Source organism: Camponotus vicinus, unplaced genomic scaffold (genome assembly GCF_025532165.1).
Source record: "Camponotus vicinus isolate PSW18456_S1 unplaced genomic scaffold, iyCamVici1.0 SCAF_2, whole genome shotgun sequence".
In the NCBI taxonomy this organism is placed as follows: domain Eukaryota; kingdom Metazoa; phylum Arthropoda; class Insecta; order Hymenoptera; family Formicidae; genus Camponotus; species Camponotus vicinus.
Window position 1 is genome coordinate 10,970,627 of NW_028141956.1, and position 23,961 is coordinate 10,994,587.

General features: G+C 38.9%; 1 protein-coding gene across 8 annotated transcripts in view; it reads right to left on the reverse strand.

Annotated features, from left to right (window-relative positions):
- Positions 1 to 23,961, reverse strand: part of LOC145967011 (protein bric-a-brac 1) — a 340,940-nt gene that overhangs the window by 8,634 nt on the left and 308,345 nt on the right. For 2 of the 8 annotated variants that reach the window (XM_083091563.1, XM_083091564.1), the window contains 4 exons: positions 13,803 to 13,860; positions 3,143 to 3,323; positions 1,170 to 1,255; positions 4 to 243 (listed from right to left, as the gene is read on the reverse strand). In XM_083091563.1, the coding sequence (XP_082947689.1) occupies positions 4 to 243; positions 1,170 to 1,255; positions 3,143 to 3,323; positions 13,803 to 13,860 (565 nt within the window). Of the gene's footprint in view, positions 1 to 3; positions 244 to 1,169; positions 1,256 to 3,142; positions 3,324 to 8,005; positions 9,509 to 13,802; positions 13,861 to 23,961 lie in introns of those variants that run through there. The other 6 variants (XM_083091565.1, XM_083091568.1, XM_083091567.1 and 3 more) reach the window with 6 other exon arrangements.

The following is a 23,961-nucleotide window of genomic DNA, read 5'->3' on the forward strand; positions in this document are numbered from 1 at the left end:
TACCTTGAGCGACCGCCGCAACCGCGGCCGCGGCTGCCGCACCCGGGCTGACCGCGCCTTCCGGACCGTTGCAGGCCGCGTAGTTCGCCAGGGTAGGGTATATCGTGGTCGGCTCCTCTTTGACGATATGGGGTGAGTGCCCGTCGCGGAATACCACCGCGCGAATCACACCACGGATGTGCTCGTCTGGCCAGACACCCAGCAGAATCCTCTGCGGTCTTCCTCTTCCCTTTGGGCGCAGATCTACAGGTAGAAGAGAAACAAAAAGTTGGAGAAAAAAAAGACGAGAAGAATATACATTTCACTAGAAATCGATTTTACAATCGTACACGCATATTTTGAAAATCGCGATATGTCGATAAGCATTCGAAAGACTTTGAATTAGACGGAAAAAATGGGAGATCATAATGTAAAGAGCTCTTCGATTTTATTAATGAATGAATCGCGTCACAAAATCTTGCAATAATTAGGGATACATAGGGAATTAGAATGAAAATAATTGTGAAGAAAAATTTTTTTTACAATTGTGATTGTCAATTATAAATAATTGATAAATTTTATTATAATTTATAACCATAGAATCGAGTAATATAGAATGTAACATGCTAATGAAGCGTATAGTAAGATGCATAACTAAACCATCGAGTATTAGCTTGGTCAATATAATTGCACGAAGTAATTACGACTTTTATGAGCGTAACTGAGTCTTTGGATTATTCTTCTCCTGATCGGCCATCGCTTATTAACTATTTACAATTGGTTACACCATCGCGACCCATTAAGCGAGTCCTTCGTGCGACTAACTAGGGTCTTGAGAAGGTCTTAAGAGTGACGATCGGACTTTAAACGAGAAAGTAACGTGCTATAGAATTTTAGGCTCGTATTCGTATATTTCATACGGATTTAAATAAATTAAACGCGAGAATAAAAATTTCTTTTGTATATGTATCTCTTAAAGAGATACACTTAGAGAGATACATCTACTTTTAAATCTGCAACAATTTTATTTTCCCAACAAATCAAAAATTTGAAATAAGTCTTCACCCTTGACGTTAATAATCTGTTGTCGTTAAATATCTAATGTCGGCATTAATCTAGGTCTTATCACTGAGAGACATCATATATCTTGACTGAACAGTTCTTAGAGGATACTGAAAATGACAACTCACCAGCCCCACCGTCGGCGCTAGGCCCCAGCATGTTGTGCACTCGATTCGCGTACAAAACGAACGTTGGATAGGGGATGTCGTATTTTCTGAAAGGGGAAAAATAACATCTATTAGAATTTACAGCTTTTTATCCAATCTGCGCTATATTTTACACATACCCACACTCGCACATTGCATTATATTTCTTAATTTATTTTACATGTTATATATTATCTTATCTGATTGTATTTTAATATTATTTTATGTTTATTTCATTTCATTACATTTCATTTTCATTTATATTAATTTTATCATACCGTTGATATAAAAGATTCAACAAAATGTATTTGAATGCATGGGATGGATGAAAATTATGCAATCTCTCGAAATGATGTAACCGCGTGGGAGAAATACAAGCGGTGACATGACGCGTTTAATAAAATAATATAGTAACTTCTCGCAAGAAGTGACGAAACTCATAGATTGTCTTATACTCTTCACTACGCGATTATTGTTATATTTCGTTGTTTCTTTTTAATTATACAAGTTATAATATTATTAAAAGAGTCAATAATGCTCCGCGATTGAAAATCAGATACTCGCGAATCAAGAAGAAATTTATAAAATGCCATAGTCATATTACAATGGCGAACATTAGGAAAGCATTATCGATCGTCGAGTCGATTATCATAAAAATTATCGTTCGCTAACTCGTAAAGTTGCGCTTTATTGAGTCGCTTTGTACGCGAATTAAAAGAAATCCCTTTAACGGCGAGTCGACGTTGTTACGCAAACGTGATACAGACTTTACGACGCCTGCGCGCAAATGATTTTAAAGCAGCTGCTTTGAACGGTAGATCGGACGATTATTCAGCGTGATTCAGACACGGCGATAAGATATGCCTGATGCAGTAATTTCCAGGAATTTTTCATTGCGTAATAATAATAATAACTCGGTTCTATTGTATATACACACATTCCTACACACATGCATGCACACACACACACACATACATATAAATATAAATTATATACATGTGTGTGTGTGTGTGTGTGTGTGTGTGTGTGTGTGTGTGTGTGTGTGTGTGTGTGTGTGTGTGTGTGTGTGTGTGTGTGTGTGTAATAAAGTTAATATATATACCACGTGCCGCATCATAAGACATTTATATAACAATTTTAACTATTTACCCGGTACATTGCGTGAGTTGGCGCGTTGGAGGAAACAACGCGGCGGAATAAACTCGCATAAAATATTTATCTTTCGCGTGTTATTTATTAACGCTGCAAAGAACACGCTACCTGGCGAGGCAAACTCTTGGGAGGATAAGCAATTTTTTAAAAATAATTCTTTAATTTTTATATTAACGCGCATTTCATCACCGGATATTAATATTAAATGTCGCGCACCGAAGTTTTATGCAACTGCGCGGAGTTTATTATTAATTTTATTATTGGTTCCATGCTACACATGCAATGGATGTGCATCGTATACAGAAAATGATTGCAACTAAATTAATTATTTTTGCAATATACGCGTCGGAGGCATTTCAATAATTTTTTAAATTAACGTGTTTTGTATCAGTCAGTGTATTAATATATGTAATACTGCTGAAAAAGTGCAATTAAATGAGATAAATAATTTTCACGAAACACGTTGAAAATATTTCAAGGTTTTTAAGATTTTAATACGATGAAATATTGATTAGTATTAATATTATATGCGATACCTCCTCCCCTCGCTCTGGGTCACTCTCTCTCTCTCTCTCTCTCTCTCTCTCTCTCTCTCTCTCTCTCTCTCTCTCTCTCGTTCTAATATTTTTAAATAAACAGTTCTTAGCAACCGATTCTTCTTCAACAAATTAAAAATCGTCAAAGCGTCCATAGCGTTTTAATTTATTAGTGACATTGAAGAAAAAACATTTTAATAAATTAAAATATTAAATACACACACACGCACACGTACATATCGCGATAAATATGGCTTATGAATGTACCTTGCCGCTTGGCTGAGGGAAAGCCCTTCCTTTAGGACGCTGAAGATCGCCTCTGCCATGGTTTCCGGCCGCCAGGACTTGAGGGGTCCGCGTTCCCGAAAGCGCAGATTGTGCACCAGGCTCTGGTTGGTGTTCCAGCATTTTTGCCACATGGATTGGAGCTGGTACTGGTAGCTGTCTGCTAGTTAACGCCCCCCGTGGAAAAGAGAAAACACAGAAAAGCAGCTATTAGTTGGGGTGATCGATAGTTCAGGGGGATAGGGTAGGTTTAGGGTGAATAAATATCCTCGTTATTGCATGATTTTTTTATTAATCGATCGTTTATCGCGCAGACTCCCGTCCCGTTCGATCGCGATCGAAACGAAGGGGGCACGAATCGCCGTTTTTCGCGTTTACGATTCCGCAAATATGCAATCTTAGCATCGAATCGATAAGCGCGGTCTCGGTGCACGCAGGTGCATCAAACGTTTGTACCTCGAGCGTGGGCGGAGTCACCTGGAAAACGGCGCTTGTAAGGAAGACAGGTGCGTTACAGGTGTGTGAGCAGGTTGCGGCGAGGTAAGTCGAAGGAATTACGCTTTTCTAGGCGAAACGTAAATATCGATTGTATTGACGTTGTCGTACAATCGTTACAGAGCGTTATAAAGTCGTCGCATAACGAGACAATCGCGTCGCGGTGAGCGTTAACGCGTGCGTTACGTTAAATGGTACTTAACGCTACTTAACACGAACAAGAGTAATTATTGCGTCGCGGAGGCTCTCGAGAAATGCAGGATGGCGTGTATATGTATCTTAAGACGCGTCTTAAATCAGAAAGTCAGGAAGCATCATAAAACATGCCTCGTGTAACTGCTACTCGTAATTAGTTTTAAGACACGCGTCTTTCAGATGTGTAATTATCCTCGGATAATTAAAAAATTTGTGTAATTGTGTTCAGAGTAACTTTCCCTTATTGCACAACAAATGCTGTTTAAACAGAAAAAAATGAAATAAATCGAGTAAATTCCGCTTTAACGTGCTAGAAACGTTTCGTTTTTAATATAACAATAAGAACAACGTATAAAACGGAAATGAAACTTAAATAACGGTCTGTTCGCAATCTATAATTGTTCAATTTTAACATTGGCATTAATCAGAAATCCGAGATCTAGAAATCTTGCACAATAAGAGGTACACGTTACTTTGCACACGTTATTAATTTATCACATACCGCGCTCGTGCATTATAAGTCTCCTTGATAGAGTATTTTTCAACGTTGCGTGCGGAAAGATTTATCAACAAACATCTGCATCGACTTGGAGAAATATTTGTGACGTAAAAGGAGCGGAGAAGTCTAACAACGAGCGAAAGAAATGTCCGGCGGCGACATTTACAATAACTTCCGCCGCTCGCATATGGCACGTATGGCCGGCCTCAATTCGCAACGATTATTTAATACTTAAGTTATTGACTCTAATTAAGAGCCTCCTGACCAATTTGACGATTAATACAATTCATTGGAAAACGCGCGCGCGGCTATTCCGTCTATTCTTAGACCCGCATTCTCGCGCGGTGCGCGTTTAACTCTAAAATCCTCATCGCACGAATATTCGACAACAATTCGAGGATATCATAGTCGAACATGTTACGTCGCATTTAACGCCGAGTACAAGCGAGAATGCGGATAATTTCGGAAATTCCGCTATTGTGCGCGCGCGCGCACACACACACGCATACATACACGCAACTCTCTAATTTTACTTATTTGATTTATCTAAAAAAAGGCACTAAGTACAATAGATTTTTTTACGGTCGCTTTCGAGCAATCAGCGAAAGTGCGACTCTTTACTTCGGAAACAGGAAAAATTTTCGCGTTCCTCGAATTTGTTCGCGATCTAATCTGACTCTATCGAGGGGGGCCCCGAGAATCGTCCTACACTATCGCGTTCGCAGATTCCGCCAGATTACACTTCGTTGCTCGCGATCACCTTCGTGCGGTAGCAGCATCGTAACGCGGCCGTTTTACGGCCGTCCCGCGAGATATCGTCCCTTGCTTTCGATACTTTATCGGGGAATGTCGCGTATATATTCGCCTATTTTAATACCACTCATTCACACTTAATTTTCTCTCCTCGCGCTCTTTCTCCTTTTCTCGTTCTCAGGCACTTTGCCGCGCTCGGCGTGTCACACTTTTAGCGGACGCGCGATAACAGCGGTATAATATTACATCGTTCTCGCCGGGATTCAATTAACGCGCCGCTCGTAAATACGCGAGCTGCAAGTCCTCCCCCCCGGGGACGACGATCAACGATAATGTGACGCGAGAAGTGCACCAACGCGTCGCCAAAGAGGAAGGCAGGCGTCGTTGTTTCGAGCTCGGGGGCCTCGAGCGAGTTTGCGAACAATAAAACGTAATAATCCGCGCGAGAAGGTACCTTTTGACGGCCGCGCGATAGTGGAATGATTTAGCTGGCGACAATCGTCGAAACGTCGTCTTTCTTCTTTTACGATTAATTAATTACAATACTGGAATGTGTTTCGCCGTGATTGAGTCTTTCTCTAGCGACGTGTCTTGAAATTCGACTCGTAAGTCATCCTTATCGAGTATCGCGGGGAATTAGCGGCGTTACGTTTTTCTTCGAGAAAACCCGAGCGATCGAGTCTCGACGTTAATTGCCGCGTGTTGATCGATAATTGCAGGATATTAGTCGCTTATTGCCCGCGATATCCGGCGAGCGCACGTCGCGCTCGATAATTGTCGCAAAAAAGTCGGTCGTCCCCCATTAAAAGCGTACCCTATTAAAGCGTCCCGTCCTGTTCTTTGCGCGTAATTGACTCGGTTTTCTTTTTTCGTCCCGGAATGCACAAGTACACCGATAAAAGTATCACGCTCTCAGTCCTGGGCAACACGCTTCGACGCGGAAGTAATCTAATATCATTCATCGCCACTTGTAAGTATTACCATTATGCGTTGCGAAATGAAATTTTTTTACAAACGCAGAGCTAAACGCACGAGGAACGTATATGACGTTTTAACATAAAGTATTTCGAGCTGCATGCATTTTATATGTAGGGGAAGAAGGGGGGATAACTTTAATATATTACTATATCAAGATGTATATTTCAGTCTGTAATTTAACTTTAATTGCATAAGCGGATTACTCGTATTTATAAAACATGCAAAGTCGCTGTATATTATTTTTTATGAATAAATATGAACCGGGCCGAATGTGATAATCTGCCGTTATCAAGATTCAAGTCGCGTGCGACTGATCGAGTCGATATATTTAGATGCGGCTCTTTTATACGAAGAGAGAAAAGGACCCCCGTTGCGTTTTGCTCTACTTTCTCATTGGGTTTGTCTAAACAGTTTTCTTCGCATATACGTTATAGTTGTGTTATTTATAACGTTATTAAATAATATAACCGGCAACGCGCGTACAATTATTTATAAACTTTATGTAATGAGAGCTCGATAATATCATTAAAACAATGTTCAACCTGATTAAATATTATCGCGCTACTAAATCAGTTTATATAAGTACGTGACATACATACTTTCTTCATCCATTTGCTCTCTCTCTCTCTCCTTCATATTCATAAATCATTTTTTTTAATCTTCAACTATGTGCGTTGCTTAACAAGAAAAGGATATGTACTTGTGTCATACATGCAATTATTCAATAATCTGTGGAATGTTAACAGAAATTTCATATAAAATGATTTCATACACAATGTTCTCATCACGATCCTAATATGTATTAGAAACAATTATCTCGCATAATTATTATCAGCAGCAAAAATCTCTAACGCGCGCAGCAACATGGCAACGTTAATAACTTAAACATGTTTAGCTAATAATAATAAAACTTGTAGAAAAATATCTAATTATACGCGATACATCTTATTATACGTGAACATTAACAACGATTTCAACGATGATTTGGTCCCATCGTTTCGAGATACATGATGGCCAGAAATATATACAAAATATAGTATAAGCTAAAATACGAGTATGAATTGTATATTCCTCGCCCTCGGATTCGTCGATTAACAATTAATGTGGAAGACGGATATAAATGGAAAGCACTAAAATCATACATTAGACTGTTCACGAGCATGATTTGCAAGAATGCGATTCGCAATAGAGCTCCCGAAATTAATGACATGTTTCAAAAGATTACGCGATACTTTTTTTTCGATATTAATATTAATTTCATATTAATTTCATATTAATTTTTTAATTAATCAAGAAATATAAAGAATAATACATTGTATATAAGTGTATGTGTATCTGTGTGTGTTGTGTGTGTGTACGTGTGCGTACACATATGTAATAATATATTATACTGTTAGAATATTATACTGTTTTTATGAATTATTGAAATTTTTGTAAACGGTTGCAAGCACACGGTTTGGAGGTACACAACGTTAATGTATAATATTTTTAAAATAATATGCAATGTGTATTATTTTAAAAATATTACAAATTAACGTAGCCTCAAAAAATATATTTCAACAATTCATATAAAAACTTAATATATAATACATTGCTCTCTCTATACTCGGTTTCTTTTTTAATTGAAAATATTTCCTGCACGCTTTTTCAGCGAATGGAGTTATTAACGAATAAACGAATTAGTTCTCTTATTATATTAATGTGTATCAAATGAAAAATTCTATTACTTCAGAAGCGTCGGACACCGAGGGAAAAAAAGATCGAGAAACATTGTCACGAGGGAATAACCGCGCTAATCGCCGTTGATGCAATCGATTCTGATGGATATTAAATTTAATCGAACGTAGACATTTTTTGCCCATTAAAGTCCCCCGATTTTAATCGCGTTATTATTTCGCGCGATTGTCCGCGCACGCAGCGCAACGTGGAGTTCGATTTTCAATTACCAGGCAAATTCTTCCTGCGACCCTGCTTGTGCAGCGATTTTCCGCGTTGAAGTCTACGGATTGCGCATCGGTTGTCGGTTTCGCGCGCATGCTCCAAAGGAATCATACAAGTGAATAGAAAAAAGTAAAAAAATGACCAAAAAAATGAGAAAAAAATCAGCTAAGCAAAGAACAAGAATAGTAATTGTGGAAATGTTCGAATGTGTTGCTCTCTCGCGATAGTATTATACATCTCTTAAAATCTTGATGAACTTGGAAGACTTCCGCAGATCCTCCCAAAAACGTTGAATAATCCATTTCGATAATTTTCCCGGATAAGCGCAAATCTCAGTGATATTACATTATTATTCCTGTCCAATCTGACACTTCTGGTTTTGAAAGACACTTGTGCTCATGAACGGGCTTTGCTGTGTGAAATGTAACGTGATTATTCTTCTCTCGTTTAATTTTATATAACACTCTAATTATAAAATTATAATTTTTTTGAAACATGTACTATATTATTTATGATTTTAAAAGGCACTTTTGTAGTACTTAATTTCGGGATTAATCGAGTGCGATATCGAGCGGTAGCTTCTCTTAGAACGCGCCGGTCGCCTTTAAGCATGCTTCTTGCAGTCCGAGAATGCGAGCGCGTCTTGCTTATGAAAATGAATAATAGTCGCATAATGAGTCACGTTGCCGCGACGCGTCCCTGGAAAGTCCGGCTTATTATATTCCCTTTGCCTTAACGTCGGCCGAATGAACTCGTTGTCGCCGAGGCATTAAATTTTCCGCATTTTTCCTCTCACGAGGTAAAGCGATCCCCGTCTCTCGCATTCTCGGCCGGCAATTTTTGCAGTCGCAACAATCGCGAGAGAGAAATAGAGAAATCCTAATTCGGATTACGTAAAAATTACATCAATCGAGTATTGAATAAATTTTCTTGCTTTAGAATACATGTATAAATCGCCCGACGCCGCGTTTATATTTTTCGACGATGGTTTTTCGAAGCCCGTCTCTCTGCGATCAATCTCAATTTTGGCGACCGGCGACGTTAAGAAGAGTCGGCCCCGTTCTCGTTCTCGTCGTTGAAATAAAGCGAGACTATCGAGTGCTTCTTGCAAAAGGCCCACCACCAGCGGAAGCCCGATAGCCCGGTGAACACGAAGGCGGGATCGCGCTTCTGCCTGAGCTGCTCAACGAAATTTAATATCGCGTTCAGGGACTTTTTCGTGCGCCGATTGTACGGACTGACGCTGATGTCGCAGCAAAACTCGAGCACGGCCGTTTCCTCGGCCGGATCGAGGCCAGCCTCCTCGAGTATCATCATCCTCTTGGACTTGCCGAGGATGTTGTCGTAAAGAGTGCCCTTGGGGATGCCGTACTTGGTCGACGCCTGGGTGAAGCGCATCTTCTGGGTCACCACGGCCTCGATCGCCTCCTGGAGATCGTGTCGCGTCCACGTGGGCGCCTTCAGCTTCAGCAGGGTCGTATAGTCAGCTAAAAAATAGTCAGCGATTTCTTTTTCGACTTTCCCATCTCGTCTCGACTTTTTTTGCGTTTCGCATGGAAAATCGCGCGGAAAGGCCGCACCTAGAGAAGATGAGCGGCGCGAAAATCGCGCTTTGCGTAACCTTGACAAAGCATTCTTTCCCTTCCCCACTTTCGCTCTGTCTGTGTTCCCGTTTCTATATTATCTGCTCGGGTGTCTCTGGCGCGAGCACCCGGCAAAAAGAGTTTATTAGAAATTCATGTGATTGAAGCTTGAAAAATATCATTAAGATATTTATGAGGGCGCGACAATAAGAACCTTCAAAGTGGATCATAAAATTGATAAAATAAAATAATTAAAGTCATAAATAAGAAAATAAAGATTGAAGGGGAGTTTATAACAAATAAAAAGTTTGAAGACAATATCGAAGAAGAAATCGAGCGAAACATTAATATCTTGCAGAATGCAAATAATTATTAATTAGAGAGAATGGAATATTACATTAAGAAAATTATACTACTTTATATATAAGTCGAAATATAAAATTAATACAATATGTTAATGAAAAAGAGCACGAAACTTGGGAGGTGGCAAGCTCTTTCGTCTAAAAATATGAAATCAGATACGAAGCTTCCCAAATTTATTATTATAGTTTTGAATAAATGATCAAAATAATTTATAGTAAAACGAGGCGGTAGCTAAATGAAACATTGCGAGAATTCAAAGAGATCCTTTTCTGATTTCTGATGAATTTGCAAATCCACGAACTGACTTGACGATCAGTATCAAAATTAAAAAAACATTAATTTGTTATTTTATATCGTCAATATTAATCGCATCTGATCTGTTATATAATTATATTGCAAGTAATTATATTGTTATATAATTATATTGTATCCCTTTAGCCGGTGCGTAACTCGTTGCGTAACTCGAGGCGAAAGGGCTGACGAGAGAAGACGAAGGTAGAGAGAAAGGGAAAAGCGCGAACGGGCACTGTGTGGTCCACAGAGCGTGTCACACCCACGTGTGTTAGCAGCAGTTAACGTCACTCATGTTGGCCATACGATTTATGCGTTGTCGCGACGGCGACGGCGGCGGCGCCGTCGATTTCTGGTTCACGAATTGCACGTAATTATACAAAAAGAAATTGACTCCGAAATTATAAAAAGACGGACGAAATAATCGGCGAAATCGATCTTATTACAACAAATTGAATTTTATTCCTCCTGTTCGCAATTCGGTACTTTTGTTATCAACAAGAAAAAAAACTCTTGCACGTTTATACATTAATTATCTCGGATTATTCTGGCAATTTTAGAATATTTAGAATGATAATTCGTTTCAAGAATACCGTCACCGAAATTACATAATACATACACTTTATTGGGAAAGAAATCGACAAGTCCAAAAAATTGGAAATAGCCTTTTGTTTGCATAACAATCCGATTGCATTGAAATATGGATAATCTCATTTCGCGCGCGAATCGATCGTCCCACGACCGTCGGGAATGATTGCCAGCGAACTAAAAAAAAAAAAAGATGCTATACGTATCGCGTGTAATGGTGTCATAGCTAAATCCGGACTGGAATAATCGCGTCGAATAATATTATCATACAATAGCGTTTTGTCGCGCGTGCACGTGCAGTTCGCGCTTTTGCGCGGAGCATTTTCTCCCGGATTGACAAATCATCGCGTTAAACGGACAATCGCACTTAGGCAATCTCGCATCCTCAAAAGGCACAGGTCGAATTAATTACCAACTCGCTCCGTCAAAGTATCAAAGGAAATTTTTAATCGCGTTTCGATTAAAAGCGACAAATTAGACATCGAGGCGTAAAGTTTCCAGTAAATTGAGTGATAAAAATCTCTTCTCTAAAACTTTAAAATATTTATATAAAATATGTATATAACAATGCACTTATTTAGAAAAATAAAGGAAAAATTCTTTGCCGATTCTCTGAGATTGATTTCGTCAATGAGAATTATCGAACATGTCTTCTTTCTAAGATTCTGAAATAGCAACTTTTGAGACGAGCCTCAAGTAAGATTGGTGGCTGGACGTTTCGAAAAACGCTCTCGCGGACGAGAAAAGCGCCGGAATAAATAAGCGCGATCGTTAAGAGAAGCAAACAGCCGGCAACGGCGTCTCATGGGAAGTCAAGGAGTAATCGAAGAAAATGATTTAAGCGCGAGTCGAGAGGGGATACGCGCCCACGCACGCATTCAGCTTACGCGTGAACACGTATGTATGCACGCACGCAACGGCACACTGGGGATCGATCAATTCGAGACGCGTATTGCGGGCTTTACGCGCGTTTATGCTCCCGGTCGAGCGTACGAATCAGGGATCAAATTCGGATACGAAGAATACGGCTGAGAAAATTGCCTGACGCACCTTCGCATTGTAGTAAGAAAAGCTTTGGTAGTAATGCAAATTCTGTTTTATCGCTCCAAGTGCTCATTAAGAATATAAAAGGGAACTTCTTTTCATTCAAAGTTTATTTTTACGAAATTTGATTTTTTATTACGCCATTATAATATTTAATTAAATTATACTTTCATTTTTAATTTATAAATACAATCGCGATTATTTTACTTGTAGGATAAAAACGTGCAGAATTGCAATATTCAAACTATAAACATCTTTTCTCAGAGGTCTATTTACGATCGCTATTTAAATCCGAGGCAATATTCGTCACACTTTTAAATCACGGATCAACATACGTTAATAAAGTGTCGAAGGATCTTTTCTTCAGGCACCGTGTGAGGGGAGCTTTTGCGGAATAGAGAATTACATGCAAGGTGCGGAGTAAAAGTTACAGCGAGCCTCGCGCTGGGCATTGCGAATCGCGGGCGTGTTATCGCCGCTATTAACCGACGTCGACCGCTTGGCCGTCTATCTAAATTGCTTTCTATATTAAAGCAAAACGCATTCCTGCGCTTTATTATTGTCGGGGTAATGACGTGGTCCACGCTCGCGCCCTCCCTTCCGTCGTTTATTGCTGTTCGACCATCACCTTCGACTTCTACATCTCGACCTCTCCCCGCGCTCGCCGTGTTGCCACCTCCCGTTATCGCCGACGACGTCGTTCACGACGACGACGGCCATGTTCCGGAACCTTATCGTCCGTGTAACACTAAACGGTCACGAGATATCGATCTTCGAGCAGCAGATGTTTTACCTGCGAAAGACTAGAGATCAACGGAGTCTGGGTTTCTAGAACTCGTCACGTTCTCGAAGTTGTAATTCAACGACGGGAACAACGTGACCGTGAACTTGGTGGAACGACAGCCCTCGAGGGATATTTAAGGGAAGAGAATCTCCTCTCAAAACTCGGGAAGGATGATCGGTCCGCGGAAACCGATCGTCGAACTTTGCACGACAGATATAATGGCGGGTGATGTGACAGATATATATTATAGGAGAGAAATGTAATCTTTAAATATATCGCGAGACAGACTACACAGGGTGCCTTTGACTGATTGTACTTTCCTTTTAACGGCAGGTATTGTGTACATAATTTAAAAAAACTAAATTTAAAAAGAAAAGAAATACCAGAAACAATTAGATATTATATCACGCGTTCGGTGATTTAGATTAGTGTCTTTTAAATTTAAAGTACTTTTTCTTTTAGCATCTCTAAACATTTATACAGGGTGTCCCGAAACTAACGCTTGATATTTTAAAGGCAGATTCTCTGGCCAATTTAAAAACGATTTTTCCTCAGCGAAAATGTTGCGGCACTAATAGTTTTCGAGTTATAAACGATTGAAAATAAAGGGTTTTTCGCAAACTAAGGCTTATGGGAATAAAATATTAATAAAGTCACATTCTTTAGTTAACTTTAGGTAGAGTTTACTTTAATAGAATTTTAATTTAAGGCTTAGTTAGAAAGATACATGATGACAAAAATTGGGAATATGCAAAAAATAATGATCTCCCTCGACATTTTCGCTGAGGAAAAATCGTTTTTAAATTGGCCAGAGAATCTGCCTTTAAAATATCAAGCGTTAGTTTCGGGACACCCTGTATACATACTACACATTTCAAATATAATTTTGTAGAATTTTTTAAAAATTTTCTTTTAAATTTTCCTTTTTTATGATTTAATTTTTTATTTGTTAAAGAAAGTGCCATTGGCACTGGGACACTCTGTGTATAAAGATGGGTGATTAGACGTTGCACGTGTATGTGTTTAACGCAGAGGTTTCCACGTTACGTCCGGCCGTGTTGAGAGGACGATTATCTCCTGAAACGTATCGAAACGAGACGAAGAGGAGAAAAAGAAAACAAGACTCACCTGCTATACTGGAAGTGGAGGCGCCGAGCCAAGCGTGGGACGACTCCAACAACTTGGCCTGAAACAGAAAAGTTCGGTCGGTCAGATGTCAGTGTGTTAAAGCGGCGATTAGCGGCGATTTAACGGCCGGCTGGGAAAACGACTTAATCCTTTATCCGGACAATCTCTTTTTCTAACCGAAAGCAAAACGAGTTCCGCTGCAGGATAATTATTTAATCGAAAATCGCCCGTAAGAGAGGGAGAGTTAAAGTATTTTAATCCTTGCTGATATCGCGTTTGGCGTCGCAAAATATAATTAGTGTTTAATTTTTAATTATAAGTTGTATAACAAGGAATATTTAAATCCCTACTTAAAATCTAGTCGTCGCGTCCTAAGAAACACTTTAATCATCGAATCGCTTTTGGCTTGATTAACTGTACTTTCGTCTTAGATAATAAGAACTTTAACAAACTCGAAACTGCATAAAGAGAATTCATCGGATAGACAAGATAACAGCCTCACCTTTTTAGTCGAGAGAGCGCGGCTGTGATTCGACATTTTTTTCACAGCGAAACTGTACGAAAATTTGCCGGATAAAATTTCGTACACACCGGAATCGCGAGGTAATCGGACCTGTTCACCTTCATCCGACAACTTTGTTAATATGCGAGGCTTTCGAAAAGGGTTTCGCGAGACGCGGGCACCGAAAGCGCAAGACACACGCAAAGTTGGCTCATTTGAAAAGTTTCGCCCCCTCTCCCTGTGGGCCCCCCGCTTTCGGATTTCGCGATTTCCGCAATATCGCGGAGCAGGAATACGCCACTTTTCGTGTACGCTACACTTCCGGCCGCGCTCTCGCCTGACTTTTCAAATTAATTTTTAAGGGTCGCTCGATGCACCCAGATCGCCGCTTAAATCCTTCCGCTCCGTTTCTTCCACTTTTCTTTTCTCTCTCTTTCTTTCCCACGAGCCGCAAAAAGTTTCGTTGATTCGCGAGTTCTGCTCGTGAAATCGGATGCTGCTTTAGTTTGAAGGACACTCGTACGGAAAGTGTTCTCGCCCTACGCTATCCAATCATTTAAAGTATATTCTTTATTTAAACCCTCAATCCTGAGATTTATCAATACTATTTTAGTTATTAAAAAATTCACTTATCGATCAATTTAAATTATTATTAGCGCATTAACCCACTCTACATTTGAATATTCATACAGTAAACAGTTTTCAGTATCCTTTGTGATCTTTGAGAATGCAAAAAGCCACTCTTCGGAAATGAAGAAAAGAATTCTGAGAATTCTTCGTGTATTGTATTGCAGAATATTGAGATTGTTCAAATCTATCAAATCTAGCTTCAAATCAAGATAGGCTCTTCTCCTCGCATCGCAGTTACTCTAAGTCGCTTTTCGGGGTTCTCTTCGCCGGTCATCAGATCGGAGGGAAGGGAAAGGACTTTTCACGAGGCGGGAGCGAAAGGCAGCGGCGATGTTGCAGCGAAATAATGTCTCCGCCGTCGTGACACGAGGGGGATGGCACCGAGCGTTGGCAATTTCGCGAAATAGCCCCGCGTCAATACACGTGCACACGCATCTCTCGGCTAAACCACACAAAGAATTATTGAGCAGCCCGCTTGCTGTTTCCGACGAGCCTCGTTCGAGCCGTGGACGAGGAGGAGGATGCATAAGTGAGACCAAGAGGGAGAGACGGAAAAAAAAGAGAAAGAGAGAGAGAGAGAGAAAGAGACCGAGTCCGCACTCTGCAGTTGTAACTTGGACGCGCAAGTAGTATATCGCGGCGCGTGCATTTTTCATTGTCTCGCGTCTCTCCCCCGCGCCTCCCTCTCTGCGGTGCAAGCTCGTGGAACACACCGTTCGGAGTGCATACGCGACATGCCGGTTGACGTGTGCATTGACGAGAAAATTGCGAGCGTCCCTATATATCGCGGTCGCCCACTCCCGCGGCTGCACTCTTTCTCTCTCTTTCTCCGCATTTTTTCCCCGTCTTTCTCTTCCGTCCCTCCTCTTCTTTTTTTCAGGCCGTCCCGTCGTTCTTACGTTATTGCGCTCGGAATGCAATGCCTGTTCGACCGCTTTTCTCGCGGATAATCCCGTTCGATGAACGCCGCGACGAGAATACGACGCGATGGGGCTTGTTTGAAGATTTTTGTAATGAAAGAATTGCATATTACATACGCACAAATGTACACATACGGGCGAGTATAATAATAGGAGCATATGCCAATAAAGATTACAATGTTCCCCTTCTCTTTTCTTCTCCGTATGTTCAAGAATTAACATCACAATGTAAAGAGACAAGATGGACAAAAGTGTTTTCGAAACCATTCAAATTATACGAACATGTTTTTCGTATTGTCGCAGCTTTACAAAGCGAATAATGAGGTATCCTGTTTCTGTAAGTTGTTCAGTGGGACATCACAGTCGATCTCGCAGTTTAATTTCGCCTCTCTCTCTCTTTCCCTTTTTCTCTGCAAGAATTTTGGAATCAATTTTCCATTGATTGTTATTATATCTTACATACTTTTTTGACATCGCGCTTAAGAGCTTGAGGGCGGGAAATCATTTACGAAGGAGAGCGAGGAAAAGGAGCGGCGGCATCTCGAGTCGTGCATAGAGACAGTGTCATTCAACAGCAGCAGTAGTCTACATCTCAATTTGTTTCGACGTGCAACAGCACACGCCTACGTGTAGTCCGGTGAGTTTCTGTATGATGCATGCCGCTAATGGAAATGAGGCCTCGTTCTCTCTTTCTCTGTCATTTCTCCTTCACCTCTTCCCCCCTCGTTCTTTCTTTCTCATTCTCTCTTTCTTTGATCCCGACGTATCCCGGTCTTCGTCTTCCTCTTTCAGACCGGCCGATAGGAAGACACGAGAAGAGATTCGTGAATTAAATATCGCACCGAGCTCGTGCGCGATTTTATCCCGCTTGCGAGTCTCCCCGTCTCTTTCGCATTCTCGCGCTCTCCTTCTGTTGCTCCTCGCCTCTCCTCAGCATCGCATGCGCCCGCTATTAACCGCCTTCAAATTACCGAGCTGACCGCCTTGAATTTTTCACGACCACCGCCGTCGCGGTATTCCGGCTGCTCCTCCTTGATTGAGATGCGGTCGGCAATTCCGGAAGTTGTGAACTCGGCTAACGACGTGTTCCGAAAGACGACGCGCGAGCAGCGAATATCGATACGTCTAATATCGCGAGCAATTTTTTTTGCTACTTTATCGCTTTAAGTAACGTGTAAAATATATTTTAAAAATATATTTATGGACAACGACGCGTCAATTGAGCAATTAGTGATCATAATGCAATGTCCTCGCGAGAATCGTAAGCGCGAAATGACTCGCTCGATGATTTTCGAAGTTGGCGGGATCAGACGACGACCTCCCGACACCTCGGCGTCCGGAATAAAATATTCGGGCTCTTGGGATATCGTCGCGCCGCGTAGAAAACTTGGGCTATTTTCTAGCGAAACAAGTTACCGGAAAGTTTCGGCCGCGTTGAACGAAAGTTCGCTTCTCGGACTCGGAAAGAGATTCGCTTTTCTCATCTCTTTTTCCCGTTCGAGAGCCCGCGACAACATCGTGGGTCCTCGCCTCGGTAGCGTCGCGACACCTCGTCTAGATATCGAAGTAAACGCGATATATACGGGAAATTACACATTACATCTAAGTTTCACGTGCGAGGTGAAAAGATGGAAGCGGAAATTTGATCCGAAGGAGGAAACTTTAAAAGAGTAAAAGATGGGCTTTATTATCTGTCTATTGTAATTTTATCTTTAATCTTTTCTAGATAGGCATAGTTCGACTGAAATCACCAAAATCACATGTATATTTGTCATATACCATGTATAAAAAAATCGTATATATATCAAAATCATCACAAATCATGTATATATTGATTTATAAGTACACGCATTTGCATGTCGTAGATCACAGGTGAAAATTTTTCTTCTGAATCTTCTTCTATATTAATTAGAAAATAAAAGCATTTCGTGTTTACTATCTGCGCGCATAAATTAATATAATGTACATGTAATAAAAATGCGTTGCTGAATTAATTTGACATATAATTTTAATATTTTAAACTTTTCTATATAATTTAATATATAATCTAAAAAGCTGACGTATAAATAAAGTTACTACATATACATTATCGTATTACAATATTATTATATGCATTACGATTTCGAAGACTATATCATGAAATGTTTATCATACATTATAGCTTTTGCTTTCTTTTGAATATTAATGATGTAATATAGCACACATCTCTCCGATAACAAAAACGATAATTCGGAATTAAACGCATATTTGACTCGGACATAACTCCTGATTTCGTGTTTGATGGCGCTCGAGCGAGGAATGCCGTGCGGACAAAGAAATATTATGGACGGCATTATTAATGTTAGTATTAAATATGTTTATTATCACTTCGTTATTTCCGACGAAAAATAATTACCGCCGTATCGCGTGGAGCGCTGAACTCCCGATTTGCGATCATCGATGCCAATATTTTATTACACATTCGTGCTTCTTTCGCGAGTGGCAAACGTCACACGCTTTTCCGTCACACACTCTGGAAAATATGTAAATAAACATTGATACAGGCAATTTATCTAATTTGGACGAAATGACATTCCGACTGTAACAATCAGCCATTTCATATTAAAGAAACGTAGAATCAATATATGCCATTATGACAATAATGAAAATAAATAACATGAAAAATTGCAAAATTGTACAGACACGTGAGTAAGCTCATTTAAATTGGAAAGAGTATCAATAAATAAAAGGAATAAAATAAAATTCATTGGCTGTCACAATTGTATATGAAATGTTTTTATATCAACGATTTTCTCACATGTACATTTTCTAAAGGAATAAAACGTACGTATGTAATTGGAAAAATTCAATATTTTTGCCTTTCTCGGAATAATATGATATAATCTCATTTCGATCAAAAAGCAAAAGCGTATTTTATAAATAAATATTAACAGAAGTCGGGGAAAACACCTCTCGTCGATCTGAATACTGAAATTTGACTGCGCCAACTTGATCGCACTGGCAATCCCAACGTTGACAACGAGACGCGATTAATGATCGCGACGTTCGCTGTGAGGAAGAAACGAAGGCGTAGGAAAGTACACTATGAGGATTTACTAGCAGGGAGGGAGAAGCAAGCGGGAAGGGTGGTCGTCGTTACCCGGGGGCTAATTCCTGCAAATATTTGCCGGGCAAAGGATATAGGCGTGGGCGAGACGCGCGAGACGGGAAAGGGTGTGGAAGGCGGCGAGGAGGAGGATATAGGCACGGGATTTCAGTCAACACGACAGGACGAGGACGAGGACGAGGACGAGGACGAGGACGAGTCGCTACCGACGTCGACGACGACGCTACCAACCGACGTCGTCGGCCGCGACGCGGAATGCGGCGCCACGGCGAATTTCTAATCAGATTAGCGCGGATTAGCAAAGTTCGTTTGTTCTAATGAAATTCGTCTAAATTAACGTCGAGCGGAGAAAGAGGGAGAGGATGGGAGAACGAGGGAAGGTGAGGAGGAGGACCGAGGGTGGCCGCGACTCTGTCTCCCTGTGCGCCTCCGCCCATAGGCGCCGAACTTTCGGAATTGCATACTTTGCTGTTCGGATAACGAAGCTCTTCCGCTCGGATAGAGCCCCTGACGGACTGCTACTCAGTATAATAAAAACTTATTTATTTTATTAATATTTATTAATATTTATTATACTACCATCCACAATATTAATTGATAATGCATATTACTGTACCGTTAATTCATTCTGTTCTCTTTTCATTTCTCATTTTTTTCCTATAAATCTCGAAAAATATTATACTACACAGAGCGAATATGATGTCTCAATTTTATATAAATCTTATAAAAAGTTTATTGAGATACAAAATGAAATAAATTTAGGTGACATATTTACACATGTGTATTAAATATATTTTTCATTCGTAAAAAAATGCAACAGAGATGTAAAAAATAATCATTCTAATCAATCAAACGAATAGAAAAAACAGAAAATAGAAAAATATCTAAAAAATATCTACAAAAATATCTACAAAAATATCTACAAAATAAAAAAAAAACAATATATTATTAATATCAATTAAAGCCACTTCATGCGAAATATCAATAGATTTTTCTCGCAAAATAAAGTCTTAGTTATAACATTCTAAATTACCTTTCTTATACTTAATTTCACATATATATTATTTAATGATGGCGCCTCTGTTTCTCCACATGCCTTTCTCTCTTCTTTTCCCCTCCCTCGCTTTCCCCGATGAAGAGCTTTTAGCCGTGTGTCACTGCCGAATTATAGACTCCCGGTTGATCCTTTTTTCAGTCGAGTCCTCACCGTGAATCCGATAAATCACGCGAGATACGCGAAGAGAGCGGAACGAGCGCGTTTTCTTTGATTCCACGATAATCACATTTGCCCGGACGATCTCTTGATGTCGTTGCGCAAACTAATTCGATGTCTTTTATATTCGGAGGGAGGGAGGGAAGTAATAATGGACCGCGCACGGGAATAAAGTAATAAATCGCGCAGATACATTATCCACCGCCACCCGTCGTCGCCGCCGGGAATTCCCCGTCGCCGATCTCTCGCTATCATTGTATTATACTAATTAATTCAATGCTTTTATCCTCGTACAGAAAATAATAATCGACTACGTTAAAAATAAAAAAATAAATTATACAGATATGACATATTTATATGCTATCCGGCGCAAAATATGTTCTACTGAACTCGCGTACATTAATTAATTTAACGCTTTCGACTTCGTTTCCAAAAAAGTTGCTTTATACATGTGCGATACGATTGAAAATATATTTATATTTATTTTATGCGATATATTCTCATATTCTCCTAAAACATTCGACGAATTTGTGTGTTCATTATTCTTTAAAATTTAGTAATTATTGCATCCAAGTTACAAACGTCTTACTCGATGCTTTAGGAACAAAAGGAGAAATGAATTCTTTCTGTCCTTTATTCGATATGTAATGTTGCGAAATGTGTGTAGAACGAAGTATATGAGAGTGAAAATGAGAGAGAGATGCACGAATGTATATCGAAATTGCCGCGAAAATGAAAGAGAGAAGGGTGGCAGGATTGGTGGCCTGACCACCACATGTTAATTGTCATACAAACGCCCAGTGTTTCTCTCTCGCAAAAACACGCATCGTGAGAAAGATACGCGCGCATGGATGCGACGAAGCGAATGCACGCATGTTTTCGCACGTCCGTATACAGGGCCAAATTCCGCAGCTGGAATGCACTTTATAGAATCTTCGACAAAGTAAACGCTCTATAACTTACATTGTCTTGATATCAAAAATTTTTGTCACTACAAAAAGGTATTATATTAAAACTTTGAATTCTCCTTAAAGAGACAGAGAGAGAAAAGAAAATATTTAAGAATATTAAACAATGTTAATAATATAATAATTTTAATAATAGCATATAATTGAATATTTTCATTGAAAATTAATTAAATTAAGATTGAAAATAAGCTTTAGCTTTTAATTGTTTATGAATTTGATAACCATTAATGATCCCCGAAGATCGAATGATTTTTTATTAATACGATTTAGCTCGCACACTAACCGTGATATAAAACGGGCAATATTATGTAAAATATATGTATAAAACATTCTCTCATTATGTACATAAATTATATAATAATAAGAATTTAATTTTTTATCTTTGAGAAATGACCTTCTATTCCAATTCTGAATACCTCTCGATGCTACGCGCGAGGCCTCATCGACAATCCGCTGATATTTTATTCAACGATCTGATGTTTAAACTATCGCACTGACACCACATACATACATACATATATACATACATACATATACACACGCGTGCACGCACGCGTGAACACACTAGTGGGTGCAAAGCGGCGGCGAGCACGAACCCTTGCTCTCGCGCCCGAATAAATAGATTTATTTATTTACGATAAATTGATGTCGACCACTCTCGCATTGCTGAGAGAGACGGATAGAGCGAGAGAGAAGAGAATAGAAACACAAGCGAGAGAGAAATATTTATTTGCCGTGGGGAAACTAGTGATGGCACTGATCACCCTCACGCTTTTGAAATTGAAATACCTCATTTTTTTACGATCGGAAGTCAATAAAAGCTAAAGCTCTTAAGGTATAAATAAATGACAAATTTTATTTATTTTGCCATTAATATAATTTCAATATAAATGTAAATATTGCATATGTGTGGATTGTAATTTTATTACAGTACTTGTTAAAATATATAAAAATTAAAAAACATGGGAAAAATAATGAGGTTCAAATTTTCGTTAAGAAAATATGAATTATTCATCGGCGTAAGAATTCCTACTTTAAAAAATTTCTATATGAGACTATATACACATCTCGTGTAAAAAGTTTCGTGCAAAATATTCGTGATCATGCGATATCTTTCGGGAAAAGTGTTGTTTGAAAATCGTAGGCATATATTGCTCCGAGATGTTGCCATCGCTGGGATTGTAATTCGTGAGCGCGAATCCGATTGTTTCGCATTTACATAGCTGGAGTTGTCTGTTGACGCGCGTTCTGTTATTGGCTAGCGTCATTATCGCTTAACGAATCGTCCAACGCGTCGACCGACGACGCTTTTCGGCATCCGGCTTTATTTGCGCGCTCGTTGCGTTCGCATCCGAAGCGTTAGCAGTTAGGGACGCTTACGATACCCTGTACGATGTTACCGAATATGTATTATCGACATAATTGGTTGAATACATTATGAATTCCGTGTCAAAGCGATTACTTTTTTAAATAAAAAAAATAATCCGCAGACAAGAGACTTGTAACATTTTGTAATAATGCAATCAAAGACATTTTAAGATTTAAAAAAGTGTAGCGAGGAGTTTCGAAAATTCTTAATATTTTTGACAATTTCTTCTTGAAAAGCTTTCGTCGCCGCGTTTCTTGTAAAACTGCAAAATTTATGTCTATAAAATCTTAACTAATAGAAAACTCTTATTCTAATAAAATCTCACATTTTTACAATGTACGAGAATAATTGAATCGTATAATTTTTTTATATATAATTTATGTACGCATGATATAAATTTATTATGATAAAAGTTTAAGAAATTTTTTAAAGCTTAGAGAAGAATCAGATGTTAAAATCATATAAATTCATGTGATTGTCTTATATATAAAAAAGTATTCTATATATACGTCTTTTGCATTTTTGTTCCTTGAGGACTTTTTTTAGCAATAAGCGTTTTCTTCTTTTTCCCTCTCAACTTTTTCTGGCGCGCTTCGACATTTTCGGTTTTGTTGCATTTTTCTCGATGCCACAGGTAGTCTACATAGCTATGGAATCGCAAGTATCAAATACATATTTGTGTCGGCTTGCAGCACGTTATTATCGAGACGGCAAATTATATATTAATACAATAACAATAACGTTATTAATAATAATGGTCAACTAATGGGGAAGAAAAGAGTTCGATGAAAGAGTACAGTTTCATTAACTAAAATTACATGGAATAATATATTATCAACATTAAATATGTAAAAATTTTAATATATATTTTTAAAATAACAGCAACGGTAATCAAAGTTTAAATTTTAATTGGTTATTAAAAAAAATCACGTGTTTAATTTGTTACAATGTAGAAATTATGAGAACATGACGGCATGGAATAATTATCATTATCATATAATTATTAATTATAATGAATTATTAATTATTAATGAATAATTATTCCGTAGAATAGTTACAGTAAATTAGATTCTTTCATATTCTTTATTGCATTCCTGACGGAAGTCTAAACATTAACGCAAGCAATTAGAATTATTCTCACATTTCCATCGCGATAATAATCTATAATGTTTCCTTCGCGAACTCTCACATTAAATTGCTACATATTAAATAAATATATTATCAAGGACAGATCGTGCGAGTATACGTTCCCTTTAATATAAAGTACACATTACGCGAATGTGACAGTGTAGAATTATAATTATTTTCCCCCTTACGAAATATAATTATTAACGCTCTTACGAAAAATAAATTAGATTCTTTGTTGCGCTGACAGAGAAATCTAAAATTAGAGTTTATCATAATTACAATTTTTAATTATAATCCCACGTTTTCACATTATATTAATAATA